At 44.3% G+C, this 15,591-nt stretch overlaps 1 protein-coding gene across 1 annotated transcript in view; it reads right to left on the minus strand.

The window, feature by feature from the left end:
- The window catches only part of ASTN2 (astrotactin 2), an 804,644-nt gene that overhangs the window by 406,932 nt on the left and 382,121 nt on the right, over nt 1-15,591 (minus strand). Inside the window, exon 8 of the mRNA XM_054997263.1 lies at nt 13,624-13,770. Within this exon, the coding sequence (XP_054853238.1) occupies nt 13,624-13,770 (147 nt within the window). The remainder of the gene's footprint in view (nt 1-13,623; nt 13,771-15,591) is intronic.

Raw genomic sequence — 15,591 nt, forward strand, 5'->3', positions numbered from 1 at the left:
TTCTCCATAAATTAAGAGATGAATTGCATTACAAATCAACAGTGAATATCTGCATTTCAATTTTCTGGCAAACTGCCATTAACTATACTGTACTTTGTTACAGTACACAGAACGATTTTTTTAAAATCCCGCTACATTTATTCTCCACATCCCAGCTTTGTGTGTGTGTCTGCACATGCATGCATGTGTGCATGCTAAAAATCCCAATGAACAGAAAGACCTTTTAGAAATATTCCTCAAACGTTACCAGGTTGGTGACGATTTTTCAGTACTTCCAGGGGAGGGTGGACACTGTGTTGTCTACAAGAGATGCTCCAAACACCCCCCCCCATCATTTATCCCCCTCTCCACCCCGCCACTTAGTTTCAGACACAGCAGGTTATGCATGAAAAGCACTCAAGCTCTTTTTTAGTGGAGGAGAGGCTCCAAGAACATGCTGAGGTTCCTCTGTCATCCTTGCCATTGCTGGTGGGCAGTTAAGTTGCCAGTGCAATTTATTCCTCTGCCAATGCCACCTCTCAGATTCACAGCAATCCCAATTTCATACTGACCACCTCACATGGCTCCCTCTTTTTCCTATCCGGGGCAATGCCCCTCTCCAGCTTTCTTCAGTGATGTACAGATAAAACAGCACTTCTCTGCCGTATATAATGTGCTGGCTGGTTGTAAAAACACTGGCCTTGTTTTAATTGGCATCGTATTTCAAGTGGCTGCTCTGCAAGGACAAACTCTCAGCCTATCCCTGCCCCCCCTCCCCCGTGTCCTTTGCTCCAGGCCATGATTCTTGGACTCACATTTACCACAAGGGCACAAGAGCTTATGAGAGGTTTAACTGAGTCGTGCCTAATTAAACTCATGGAGGGTTTGATTAGCTGGACTGCACAGGAGTCCTCCCTTCACTCGCCTACCCTGACGCTCCCATATTTCTGAAAACACAGTGCTTAACAGTCTCTGTATCATGCATCTGACAAAGAGAACTTGATTCTCGAAAGCTTATGCTACAATAAAATTGGTTAGTCTTAAAGGTGCTACTGGACTCTTTTTGATTTTGCTACCACAGACTAACACGGCTAACTCCTCTGCAACAGTGCTTAACAGTGATATTGAAGGTCCAAACAAAGTCCAAGCAAAACAAACCCATGTTACTATTTAATACCACTTTGTACGAACAATGAAGGGCATTTTGTCATCTCAGAGCTCGGGAATCAGTTCCAGTTGAGGGGGGAAATGAGGGTAGAATAGGTAGATTTGTCACCAAGGAAGCTGACATTTGGTGCGGACGGCTGTAGCAACTCTCCAATGGAATTCCTTCTAAAAGACTTGCCAGATCCTCCCCTGCCATCACCGAGTTATCTTAATGTTCGGCCTAGGGGAGGACTGGCTATTTCACTTGCAAGGAAATTTCCCAGTGGAGATATGTTGGCGACCAAGACCCAGCAACTGACCAGAAATTCAAGGGCCATTTCCCTCTTCATAGGTCATTGGTGTCAGCTCACCAATGGTCTCCTCCTGAAATGCTGCCGTTTTGTGGGAGGATGCAAAGGGCGAGATAATGTCCAATGCCGGCCCCACTGACTTCAGGGGCTCCAGCAGTGTTGGCTTGTGGCACCACAGGGCTGCAGGGTTTGTCCCAGAACCATTTTTACTTCCCAATCTGCTCCTGGTTCAGCCACACTAGGGTTGCCAGCTCCAAGTTGGGAAATTCCTGGAGATCTGGGGGGTGAAACCTGGAGAAAGTGGGGTTTGGGGAGGGAAAGAACCTCGGCATGGCATAATTCCATAGAGCCCACCCCCAAATGTAGCCATTTTCTCCAGGTGAACTGATCTCTGTGGCCTGGAGACCAGTTGTAATTCCGGGAGATCTCCAGCCACTACCTGGAGGCTGGCAGCCCTAAACCCTACCCTAAATTGAACTCTCTTATTTTATCTTGGTTTACAGCCAGCCAGTGCACAGCAGTGGTTAGAAGGTTTGACTTTAACTGGTGAGACCTGAGTTCAAATCCTCATTTGCCATGAAACTTAACTGGGTGATTCAGTCCCAGTCATTGTCTCTCAGCCTAACTTATGTCATAAACACAAAAAAGAAACACACAGACTCATCTCTCTCTCACACACACACACACATATATATACACAACCCCCCTTCAACTCCAGTCTTATTTCAGTGCCTGTACAACCTAATTATCTGATGACAAAAACATGAGCAGAAATATATTCACCATCATCTATGTTTCCGGTTTTGTTTTGTTTACTTTCAAATAGTAACAAATAATTTTACTCCCCGCCCCCAACACCAGAATAAGGCCCTTTAAAAAAAATTACAAGAGTGCACCATCTGTACTTCATCCAACCAAAATGTCAGAATCCTTCAACAGACTAGACATTAGAAGATTGTGTTTTTGTTATTGGACACTGATAATCAATCATGTGTCCTATAGAGTCTCTCAGTTTGCACTCGCAGCCAAAAAGGTAAGATCTAAGGTAAACTGAATGAGGCTGCTTCGTGATCCTTGGGATAGTTTGGCATACTGTATTGTTTAAATTAATTTTAGTAACTTATATAAACTGTGATAAGGGACTTAATTCTGCACACGTTGGATAATGCACTTCCAATCCTCTTTATAGATCATTTTGAACAGATTTTTTCATGTGCGGAACAAAAAATCCACCTCAAACGATTGATAAAGTGCATTGAAAGTGCATTATCCAACGTGTGCGGAATCAGCCTATGTTTGGTGAATTGTGACAGCCTATGGCTATAGACAATAAACTCTTTTGACTTTGACTTTGACTAGACATTCAACAGGCTGATGTACAGTCCCGTACATCTCAGAAGTTTGTTCCTAATGAAGGTATCACATTATTGCTGCACTTGCCTAATCCCCCCAGCCCCCATGTTCCAACATGCCTATCTGCATTTCTTGTAGACTTTGGAAATAAGGCTGTAGTTCGCATGATTAGATGAAAGCTTATCTGCTTTCATCTTGTCTAGTTCCTACACTACTGGTCCCATTGCTCGTCTACTCCAACAAAATATTCCCAGTAATGTGCTTAATTCCATTTCTTGTTCGACTCCAGGAATCCTGTTAGGCACTGTGCAAAGATACTAGAGGGCCTCATACCCTAAAGGTATGAGGCAAAGATACTAGAGATACAAAGGCAAAGATACTAGAGGGCCATACCCTAAAGCTGGGCTTTAGGGTATGGGATACCTGTCATAAAAGAAGAAGAGGAAACCTCGTGCTTGAGGGCAACAAAAGCATTTCTTGCTCTGGGATCTTCACTACCCTTAATTAGGCCTGTTTCTTCTAATACATTTGCTGTCTTCTGCTTCGTCTTCTCTTTATCCAAACAAGGCATTAATAAGGTCAGTTACTAGTTCAGTGCCATGGTGCCAGTGGGCAGCCTGCCAATGGCAGCCACAGCAGAGGAACTGCAATTTTCTACGTCAGTAATCGAGCAGGAGAACAGCTGCCTCTTCCATGAAAACTTGGTCTGCCCCAGTTCCCATACAGCAGGATGGAGACCATCTGCCCCTTGCCATGTCGGCTGAGCAGCTGTATGAACCTGGAGGCAGATCAATGAGTGGAGATGGTGAATCTGAAAACAAAACACACACAACTTGTGAGCAAATTAACAGATGCAAGGAAATATGAGGGGGAGACACCGGATGGTTAAATCACCCACCCACCTCAAATCAAATAGATCCTTCACTTTTTGCTTCTGGGGTTGGCATTCATGTTTATTTGTTGACTTGCGGATCCTTACAGGCACCAAGGCCCCAGGATGCTATATTAGCATTCTAGCCTTTCCACCTTCCAATATGTCGGAGGGAAAGATCTTCATCTCCTCAGTTCCTAGCCTCCAGCCCCATCTCCCTAATTTCCCACTGTCTATGCATCCCAAAAAATGAACAAGAAGTCTACAAAGCATCACTATTATTTTCCATCAGCATCTCCCTTCCATTTTTCTTATTACTCTGAAGCTAAAAAGTGCCAGTGAAATGATTCTGCATGGCCTGGATTCTCCTTAGTTAACCAGAAGTCATTGTGATGCTCATGCATAGAACAATCTTTCAGGGTCCATGCTAGCCCCACGGTTCGCCTTCAGGGAGAATGTCATTTCCCCTGCATACCAGAAAGTGTTGCAGCCTTCCAGAATATAAGCACTGCTCAGGGGAACAGGGAGATTTTCTGCACACGGCATGCTCTCATGGGGATGCAGAACAGGTAGTTATATGCCTCTCTTTAGGCATCTTTAATTCCGATCAAAGCTCCAAGGGTTCATCTTGTAATGATAACAGTGACGCAGTAACAATTCCCTAAGAGATATGCTGTAAATAAGGGCAACTTCCAGAAGCATGGTGCACATCTGGAAATCACACACTGCAATGTAGTACCAGCCTTTAATCCCCTACTGGCCATGAAATGATGCTTTGAAAGTCAATTTATGAACATAAATAGGTAAAACGGGTATACAGAGCAGCCTTAAGAATTGTGAAAGATAAGGACTAATCTTATCTATAATACAAGACTTGGGACAAAACTTTTTGTTCGTCCAAGACAACTGTTTTCAGCTTCCATGGTAGAACAGCCTCAGTTACCTGTGAGGGTTGCTCCTTTTGACCCTCCAAGGCATTTAGGCACCCAGAGACTGTCTTGAATCTCTGCTCGGTGACACTCAACTCTCCCAGCTCACCCAAACCTCAGAGGATTTTTCTCTTCCTTTTACACTGCCATCAACCATTTGTTTTAGAGATTACCCAACTGGGCCAGTAATCTCAGCTTCCTTCCCCAAGATGCTATTCTCCAGCAACTGCTTACCTCGAGGACATCTTACCACACTTGATCATAAATCCAGAGGAGGTAGCCATCTGACAAAGAGAACTGTGGTTCTCAAAAGCTTATGCTACAATAAAGTTGGTCAGTCTTAAAGGTGCTACTGGACTCTTTACTATTGTACCACACCTGCACACTCCTGGGGAAATCATAATTTAGCAGCCTACTGCCTCCTATATCCCCTAATGCTCACTTTAAACAGTGAGATTGAAGGATGGAGGTCTATTAGGCATGCAGAACAACTTTCGACATTCAAAATAGTAAACAGTTTTTAAAAGTAAAAAGTGCACACACAACGGACTGAGCAAGGAATACAAAAGTATAAACTCGCAATTCCCCATCCCTCACTCCATACGCACTCTAGCTGATCTCGTTTTAAGGCAGGCTCTTTAAGCTTAGAAGTTACAGCATTCTAAAAGCTTCCCATTACCTTGGAGTCTGTGAGCCAAGCTACAAGTGACGAATTACACTTGCCTGGCAAGTGAACAGACTCACGTGTATTCCTCCCTGTTCACTTGCCCTCCACTTGCCCTCCACTTGATCATGTAGTGAACAGGGTGGAATACACGTAAGTCTGTTCACTTGCCAGGCAAGTGTAATTCGTCACTTGTAGCTTGGCTCTGTGTCTAGTCAGCCAGCCCTTTCTCTGTTTCATGTGACAATGGTGGCCATCAAGATGGAGCTCAGGTCTGAGAGCTCCGTCCTCCGCTAGAGTCAGCCAGAAGGGACCTGCAAACTTTTGACCTCCCTCCATGCCAAAGGATTTGATCTCATCTGTTTTTCCAGCCCTTGTGGCTTAAAGAATCGTTTCCTGAAATCTTTCGCACCCCACCCCAATTCTCTGTGTCTGCTTCCAGGTGTCAGATTCCAGCCAAGGTGTGAGCTGACCACTGCACTGTCTCTGGCCAGTATGGTCTTAGCTTTGAAAGTTTTGATGATTGGTACTTGAGTGCTGCTTGGAAGCCATTGACTTCCCCCTTTCTGTCTTTTGCCAGGAAAGAGGGGGAAAAGTGGAATATGGGGCTTTTGTCAAGCCAAAAGCAGAACTAAAAGGCATTTCTTCACAGCTTCCATCAACCTCATGACACTTCTAAAGGATCTGCCTTATACAGAGAGTAGAGCAGGGTTAGCCAGTGGATGGACTGTTGCTTAACTTCTGACGGACCACACCAGCACTTGCAGGCTGCTGTGCTCATGGGAAGGTGCTGGATTAGAGTGCTGGTTTGATCGTAAAAGGGACTTCTCAAGTACGAGTGTATATTCAGGATCACTTTTTACATGTGCAGTTTTATTACTAGTTTTATTTATTTAGCTCTTTTACTATGTATTGATTTAAAAAAAAAAAACGAATGTATTCTCCTTAGCCATCTTTTTATGGCACATCGGAGGCCTATAAACAGCTTATACAAACTGACACAGAAAAGTAATTCCTTGAGTATTAATGGCTAGCCAGAAGCTAGAAAGTCAGACTAGGAGCAACGAGACCAGGGTTAAAGCTTCTTTCAGCCATGAGCTCACAGGGTGACCTTCGCCCAATCACCCTCTCTCTCTCAGGCCTGGTCTAGACTTTCAGCAAGATGAAGTAGATATGAGGGTGTAAAGCACCCAGGAGGCAGAATGGATAGCAGGTCCAAGGTAGTGTCCTCCAATGTTTCCTTGCATTTAATAATAAGCCTGTGAGTGGCAAGAATATCACAACATTGAAAGGGTTGTGCTAGAACTTCTCTGCTCGTTTGCGGTGTGTGATTCTCTTTTAATTGCGTATAGAGCTTTTACACGGCAGAACAGAAAAAACAATAGCTTCCCCACTGCAGCCTGAAATGAGAGAGCCAGGATCACCAACAGCCACCGTGTGCCTTGAGATAAAGATTCTTTCTGCCCACCCCCCGCCCTAGACCCAGCCCTATCATATGAAAATAACTCACATATTGCACTTTTAGATGGAAAGGTACAGGCTTTTCTATCATGTCCTAAAACATATTCTTAAGAACATAAGTGCAGCCCAACCTGGTCAGACCAACAGAACGCTTAGACCTGCCTCCTATTTCTCTGCATCCAGATGCCCTGGAAGGCCCACGAAGGAGAGCACAAAAACTATAGCCTCTCCCCCGTTGTTGCCTCCCACCCCTAGCAACTGATATTCAAAGATATCCATTGCCTGTGAACATGGAAGATACAAGATTCAAACCAGAGAGTTACTGATTCATAGCTCAGGTCCAAAGCCATCATACTGTACCAGCTCCTCCTATTACAGAAGGAGGAAGGAGAGTGTATTGCAGGCTGATTTAGAAGGGGGAAAATGAACCAGAGAAGGACAGATCTTTTCTTTTCTTTTTCTTTTTTAATCTGAATTTACTACTTACTAAATGGTGGGAGTGGAAAAGCATCACAAAACATATATTTTGACTAAGGAAAACTTGGAGACATGACTGAATGTAAGGGAATTGCAATGCATTACTGGATTTCAGGAAACTTGTTTTCTAAGTCACAGGCTTCCCCATCTACTAAATGTTCTTAGACCGAGAGAAAAGAAGCTGAAATGAAATGAAATCCACTACGTCTTTGTAATATTACAGTAAAAATGGAATCACTTATTTTCCAGTCCCCCTGGAAAAAGGCAGCCGAGCAAATTATGCAAGTATTCAGAATGCATGCACAGAGCTGCCAATGAAATACCAATAAAACAGATTAATGCCCTTGGAACTGGGGAGAAATAGGCTGATCGCCAATCCAAGCTTAATGACTTTTCTAAAGGGAAGGGGGGTGTCGTTGGCAGAACAGCTCACAGAAGAATGACATCTGTAATGAAAGTGTAAAACATCGCTCTAAACTGCAAAAGAAAAAAGAAAAAGTAACGGGGAATTGCATCCATAGCTGCCAAGGTGAGGCTGAACACATCGGCAGCTGTCTCCTACTCTGAATTGTTGTCCTTTGTCGCCAGGGAAGTTGGACAGTGGTTTTTCCACATATGCTATCTTCAGCCAGGACTCAAGATGACCCGGGCTACAGCATGACAGAAGAGAGATGGCTTTCTAGTGCTTACCGAAGCCTTGTGAAAAGATGTGCGCTATTGCTTAATTTGCTGTGCTTCGAGTGGGCTGGTTTGTGCAAAGGATACCATCCTGCCCCACCTCTTTTCTTTGGCAAACACAGACACCTTAGGTGCCTCTCCTTTAATGCCACAGCAAATCACAGCATCGTGGCCGATTGCAAAAACCGGGGAAGCCATTTAGGGATACCAGAGTGCTGAGCTGGAGCTGGACATTTTAACGACACCCAAGGAAGCATTATTAGCTTGGCTTTTTCCCCAGCATGGAAGTCGCTAATTCAGCTCCTTTCAGAAAGACATTAAAACAATTTGAGCTTGAAAATCAGAGGGTACTTTTCTGTGTTTAGGTGATGAAAGAAAAAAAAAGTTTTCTAGTGCATGTGCAGGAAGCTATGGGGGAGGTCAGTGGAAAGCTTCAAAGACACGTTTTGCCTGCTATGTGAAGCATTGGAGTGGCCTCTAATGGGGTGAGCAACATCACAGGGCAATTCTGCAGCACATAATGGGAGGGCAGGCAGGCAGAACTGCAGCCTGTTGGTCATCCACCTTTCAAATGGCTTTCAGCCAAGACCACTGTTCCGACCTTCTTTAGCACCAGTGGCATAGCAGGTACACTGAACAGGACAAAAAAATAATGATGATGCAACCTCTATTCAGCTAGGCTCATTTAATGGAAAAGTTTAAAATGAGGCTGAAGTAGGGGAGAGGAACACAGCAGGAGTAGCGCAGGCAATGAGAAGTGACTGTACTTCAAAAGAAAGCTTTGTGGCAGATATTGTTTTACAGTGATCACTAACATGGTGCCCACTAGTAAAGAGTCTAGTAGCACCTTTAAGACTAACCAAATTTATTGTAGCATAAGCTTTTGAGAGCCATAGCTCTCTACATCAGTTGCATCTGATGAAGAGAGCTGTGGCTCTCGAAAGTTTATTCTACAATAAAGTTGGTTAGTCTTAAAGGTGCTGCTGGACTCTTTACTATTTTGCAAGTACAGACTAACATGGCTAACTCCTCTGGATCTATGACCATGGTGCCCACTGAGTCACTGACACCTTTCCTATGGCCTGCCAAGGGTTTTTTGAGAAACTGGGCAATGCCAGGGGGAGCTTTTGCCTGGGGGGGGCGGGTCTGATTGGCTGATTGGTTGTGCAATGTTTTTAAAGCAGTTGCTTTGGCAGCTGTTGTCACACAGCACAAGGACCTTCACTGCATGCCTGAAGGTAAGCCCTGTGTATGTCAGAAAATATTTTTGAATGATATGTTTATTTTAAGAGGCACCTGTTAAGCAGAGCTTCTGCCTGAAACGTTAAAGAACAACTATTAGATTTATGCGTAACTTCACTCCCTGATATTTTCCGGCTGGCTACACCTCTTGTGGCAGCCATTTTGTAGCTGTGTCCATTACCCTATATCAGAATTCTAAAGGCGCTCACAGGCTCAAAAAGGTTGGGGACCCCTGCAGTATAAAAATGAAGGGGGCTTGGTGAAGATAGAAAAGGTGGCTTGCTCCAGGCATTTCCTTCCAGAACCACTGAGTACCAGAAGCCCTGAGTACCAAAGCACTGAGATGGTGAAAGAAACATGTCGTACTACTTCCACGTAGAAACCACCACCTGTGGCAGTGTTCTTCAAAATTTTCTTCATTCTGAGAATTCACTGTTCCCGGGTTTCAGGAACGAGCAGCTTTCAAAACCTGCTATGGAATACACTAAAATTTTCCATCCAAAATTATGAATAGGACAGATACTGTTTGTTGGTGCAGTGGTTGGAGCCAGTTTGGTGTAGTGATTAAGTGTGGCAGGACTCTAATCTGGAGAATTGGGTTTGATTCCCCACTCCTCTGCTTGAAGCCAGCTGAGTAACCTTGGGTCAGTCACAGCTCTCTCAGAGCTCTCTCAGATCCACCTACCTCACAGGTTGATTGTTGTGGGGATAATAATGACTCTGTAAACCACTCTGAGTGGCCATTCAGTTGTCCTGAATGGTGGTAAATAATTATAGGATCTGGGACACCCAGGTTTGAATCCTCACTCTGCCATGGAAGCTTGCTGGGTGACCTAGGGCCAGTCACACAATTTCATCCTCAACTCCCTCACAGGTTTGCTGCAAGTATGAAATGGAGGAGGGGAGAATGAGGTAAGCTGCTTTGGTCCCCTCTGGGGAGAAAGGTGTTGTATAAATAAATTAAATAAATGAATAAAACAATATACATATTTGCAGGCCTTTTTCTGGGAAAAGAGGTGGTGGAACTCAGTGGGTTGCCCTCAGAGCGAATGGTCAAATGGCTGGCAGCTCCGCCCCCCTGATCTCCAGACAGAGGGGAGTTTAGATTGCCCGAGGGCAATCTAAACTCCCCTCTGTTTGGAGAGCAGGGGGCGGGGCCACCAGCCATGTGACCATTTTCAAGAGGTTCCAGAACTCCGTTCCACCACGTTCCAGCTGAAAAAAAGCCCTGCATATTTACATTAACTAATAGGCAGCCTTGTGACTCACTTGAAATTCTCTCATAATGGATCCTCCTTGGTCTATGCATTGCTCCTGGGTTCCCCTTTCTCCAAGGTGTTCAGGGCAATGTATGTAGCTTTCCCTTACTTCACTTTGCCCTCCAAACAATTCTTTGAGGCATGCTAGGCTGGGGAAAGGGACATAGCTCAATGTCACCCAATGAGCAGCACATAATGGAGGACTTCAACCTAGATCTCCCAGGCGCTAATCTGCTACTCTGTCACATGACACTGTCTCTCAAGGTCGAGTTATTCCCTTTCTTAAAAAACAACCCATTATATATAAATCACACATCATAAAAAATAGACATATGCAAAACTGGATTTCCCCATATATAAAAAAATGAAGGATCAGCTTCTGAATCAACAGCAATCATCCAAAACATGCTCCGTTCTGAGAGTTGTACAAAAGGTTTCAATTAGAGATGAAGGCACAGTGTTTATCTGCCCACACGGCAAAACAAGCGCAAACAGCTGCAGAATGGTTACTGACTGAATGATAGGTCCAATCTGTAGGAAGAGGATGAAATTTGCCCTGATGTATCTAAGGTTCTGCTATGCAGAAAAAGGTCAGCGGAACTCAAGAAACTGCAGAAGCCCAAATTGGCAAAAGCAGTAAGAAGTGACGACAGCACCTGCTTAATGCTTCAGTTTCTCTCCCATCAAAAAGTAATAATTTCACTGCCTAGGAAACAAGAATGGCTTTGGAAATCAGTAGCTCCAGAGTGGAAGCATAAGCCAGATTTTTTAAAAAAAAACTCGTGGGGAGGAGTTCATTTGTTGTTTGTTCTCTTTTTTAATTGGCCAGAAGAGTAAAAATAGAAAGGATGACGGAGGGCTCCGCACACTTGCAATCATCACAGCTTTGCTATATGCCCAAAAAATGAAGCTGTCTTAAACCTGAATTCGCAGAGGTTTCTACTGGAATGAGAACACAGCTTGGCTAGCAGCACTGGGGCAACCTGGGCAGGGGGGTGGGGTGGGGGTGCAGGAGTTATCTTCTAAGAAAATCAAGAAGGTCCTACAACAAGAAAGATAAAAAGCCCCAGAGCCTGCTACTCCAAGTCTGAAATTACACTATGCTACCCCCACATCCCCTGCTGTGGGACCCCTGGTCACTCTTCAACATGCCTTTCAGCTGACATTGAGATGCTGAAACACACTGGCTTCAAGAGCCTTGGAGGCAAAATACCAATTCAGATAAGATGAGGGAGAGGCAGCAACAAGGCGGCCTGCCTCAGGGCTGATTCGCATGCTACATTTTTCAAATTGAGGACAATTCCCGCGAGTGATGGATTAAGTGAGTGAGTCAGCCAAACAACTTCTTTCCTGCAAACCTGGAGTCCGGGGCCAGCAAAACGCACTGCATACTGATCTGTGTTTGGACGTGGGAAACCTTTGGTAAGGTGTTATTTCTCGGACTAACCTGCCGCACAACGTTGGCACAGGGTTAAACGAGGTACAAATTGCAATGTGCAATTGTATGGGCAAAACGATTCATGACAATCCCCTGTGGCATTGGTTCATCAGGAAGCATGCACGGCAGTGCCGAAGCAACACGGCACAAGCTCTCAGATCTGAAGGGGATAAAACACTAAACCCAAGAGCCTGATTCTACGGTGCTGCACAATTTACAGAAGGTCCACACTGGAGACCTCTGACATATCAAGATGGACAAAAAAGCCTCATCAATGCTGAAAGCTTCCATAGCCCATCAAAACCTAGGAATGAACAACGGTAGTTATTATTGCTGTCCTGGGCACTGCAAACAGTGTAGTGTAGTGGTTAGGGGTGTGTGATTTGGGATTCATGAACCAGCAAAATAGCCTGATTTATGCCAATCTAGCCTAGTTATGCCAGATTACAAAGAGAATCTTGGATCAGATCCAGGAAACCAAACTCTGCTGGGCTGGATTATTTGGCAACAGACAGCCAAAGCAGAAGGTAGCAGTGTGAGTGAGAGGGCAGCTGCACGAATTAAGATAAGCTCCACACCGCAACAGGGGAGCAAGGTGAAGGAGGTGGTAGCAAGCAGAGTGGATTCCATTCCACCATTCCACCCTTGCCCAAACTCCAAACGAGCCCTTCAAGCTGCTGCCGCTGGCCGCTCTTTAAACTCCACTGTTCCAGCAAGCCTCAACTCCCTCTCCCACTTCATTTTGAGTTCGGGATCCTCTGGTTTGACATTGGGGTTCTCTGGTTTAATGTTGGTTCCCTTGCTTTACTTTGGTTATGTTGGGCTTTGTTGGTAAAGCTTGCGTGAGAGCGAGACTTGCATTGAGAATGGCATTTGGCCCGGGGTTGCATTTGCTTAAGGTTTCCCTTTGCTTCAAAAGCCTTGGAGAGGGGCTGGTGGCAGTTTGTTCAGAGTCCCATAGAATTCAAGAGCCCATAGAACTGGACCCCAGGGCACCAATTTCATTTAATTTGTGGGGTCTTTAGTGGATAGTCAAGAGTAGGTTTCCTACAGATTTGGTGGAGATTGCTTGAAAAATGCCCCCAGGCCCTCCCCCCAAGACAGTTTCCCCCATAGGGAATAATAGCCAGATAAATCCAGAATTCTCTAACTGTATTAGAGAATCTGACCTGGATTTCAGGGATACTGATTTTTTTTTATATCCCTGAAAACCAGATCACCTGGGGGGGAGGAGGGACGGGGGAGGGAGGGGGAGAGAGAGAGAGAGAGAGAGAGAGAGAGAGAGAGAGAGAGAGAGAGAGAGAGAATTTGGTGCATACCCTTAGTAGTGGTTAGAGTGCATGATTAGGACAACTAGAGTTCAAATGTCCAGCATAGTCTTGGGGTAGTCACACACTCTGCCTAATATACCTACCTGTGTAGTGGGATGATGAAATAGAAGAGGGGAGAGCCAAAACATGGAGCTCTGCTCTCCTTGGAGGACAGGAAAGGTTTTTTTAAAAAAAATAGGCAAAACAGAATGCTCTCTTTGTGTGGCTCTGAGCAGTAGCACAGGACAGGAGGAGTCTTGATGCCCTGCTTGGGAACTTCCTGGAAGGATTTAGTTGGCTACTGTGGGAGCAGGAAGACAGGTCTTTGTTTTGACCTAAAGGAGTTGTAGTTCTGTGTAGCATCTGATGCTGCCACCACTGGATATAAGACCAGGGATAAAATCCATGGACCAGAGATAAGCAGCACCAAAATATACACACAGTGCTTATAAAAGCCTCTGCAAATTAGTATTTGAGCACGTCCAACACAGGTCTAGGTCCTTACCATCTGCAATGAAATGTTCAGGAACGTGGAGAGTCACCTTGACCGTCAGAGGGCAAGACAGTTGAGTGCCACAAACCATGGCCAGGATGCAGGAGCTGACTGCGATTAATGTCAGTGCTGTCTTGTTCATGGGACTCTTGAGGGAACCTGGAAAGCACAAGGGGAAAAAAAGTGGAGAGAGGTGAAGAGGACATTCACAGCCATTGACCTCAGAGCAACCCTACTCTAGGGAGAAAAGGATATGAGTAATATGGAATAAAGTGGGGAGTGGAGAGAAAAACTTTTAGACTAGATGCTTATCAGGACTTATCCTGTGGTATTGGGGCAGGGAATGACACTCTCTGTCTTAAAGCAGAGAAAGAGAGTAGCGCCCATTCAGTAGAGATTACACACACAAAAAGATTAATAGGTGCAAAAGAAGAATTCCTGGCAAGGGGTGCGGGGAGAGGAAACCTAACAGTAAGCCCTTCACTGGGGGAAACCTAGTTCAATAATGTGGCTGTTTAGCTCCTGCACATGGCAGTTTTGTGGGAGCTACAAAGCCATGTGGCATTTGAACAGGAGATGCTTCTGAATTAGGTTTCCAAACAGTGAAAGTACACTTCTCCCCGTTGCTCCCGCACCAAAAATCCAACAGAGCTTATTTGATTTGTTTTTATTTATTTATTTTATTTATAACCTTCCTTTCTCACTGGCACTTAAGAAGGATCACTAAATATAAACAGTGTAATCTGATAGCATGACAATACAGGAAGACTAGGATTACAACACTAAGAAAAAACAATGCAAAAAGATCCCCAACACAATGCATCTTAAAGAACAGAGAAAATGAAAGTATGAGAGTAGGAGACAATACAGCAAGAGCAGGAGAAAACATACAATGAACACTGGAGTACAATCATATTCTTTTCTAAAGAAGCGTCCTTCTGAACCATTCCATTACACTACAGTCCTGATTCGCTTTCTAAAGATTCCCTCGGAAACAGAACAATTCTGTTTCACACAATCTGGGGAATGAGGGCTACTCAAGTTCTCAGCTAACCAGACTATCTTTCACCATCTCTTTTACTTTTACTAGCCTCAACAAAGGAACAATCATATAATCCCTGTGAAAATTAAGCTTCAAATAACACTCTATAGCAATTTCCCCTTTGGTATGTAGGGGAGGAGATCTGATTTATTTTGAAAATGTACAGCCCACCCCAAATGTTTGGGGATAGTAAACATGTTTCAATAATTTAGTAAGTAAATGTGAAGACAGCCAATTTGCCATGGGTAAGCAAACTTTTACAATTAAGGAGCCTAACTATGCCAAAAATTCAGAGAAAGGGATCAGCAATGCTGACATATGAAAGCTCATTTATATAAATGGCAGCTTAATATTACTGATAATTGCTACATTGAAGCTTCTGCAGATTCTAAGAAAGTGGCACGTCCAAGGCCTCACAATAAGTGATAAACACACACAGGAGCACCATATGCCGGTGTTTTAGCACACTGGCATGAATTTTGGGCATGGTTCGTATTTGAAGGGCTGGCACTGTTCACCTCTGTCATTTCTTTTCTGTGAAGCATTTCTGAGAAAGCTCTCTGCTCCTACAGAAATCTTTGCTTGCCATTCCCTTAAAAAAATTATAGATTTTTTTTTTAAAAAAAGAAAAGATAGGACAATAGAAAGTGCATAAAAAGAAAATTTGCAAACTCAACACTGGGAATTAAATTGAGACTTTCAGGGCTTTTTTTCAGCCAGAACACAGCGGAATGGCATTCCGGCACCTCTTGAAAGTAATCACATGTCCAGTGGCCCCACCTCTTTCCTCCTCGATCAGCTCAAGTGTTGCTGCTTTCAAAGCCTGCAGCTTTTTTCAGATAACAGGAAGGGGATTCCCCTCCCATCAGCTGAAAAGCGGCGGGCTTTTGAAAGCAATATTTTTGTTGCCATTTGTAAATGGCATGAAAAGTACTGCT

Source organism: Eublepharis macularius, chromosome 14 (assembly GCF_028583425.1).
Source record: "Eublepharis macularius isolate TG4126 chromosome 14, MPM_Emac_v1.0, whole genome shotgun sequence".
Classification (NCBI taxonomy): domain Eukaryota; kingdom Metazoa; phylum Chordata; class Lepidosauria; order Squamata; family Eublepharidae; genus Eublepharis; species Eublepharis macularius.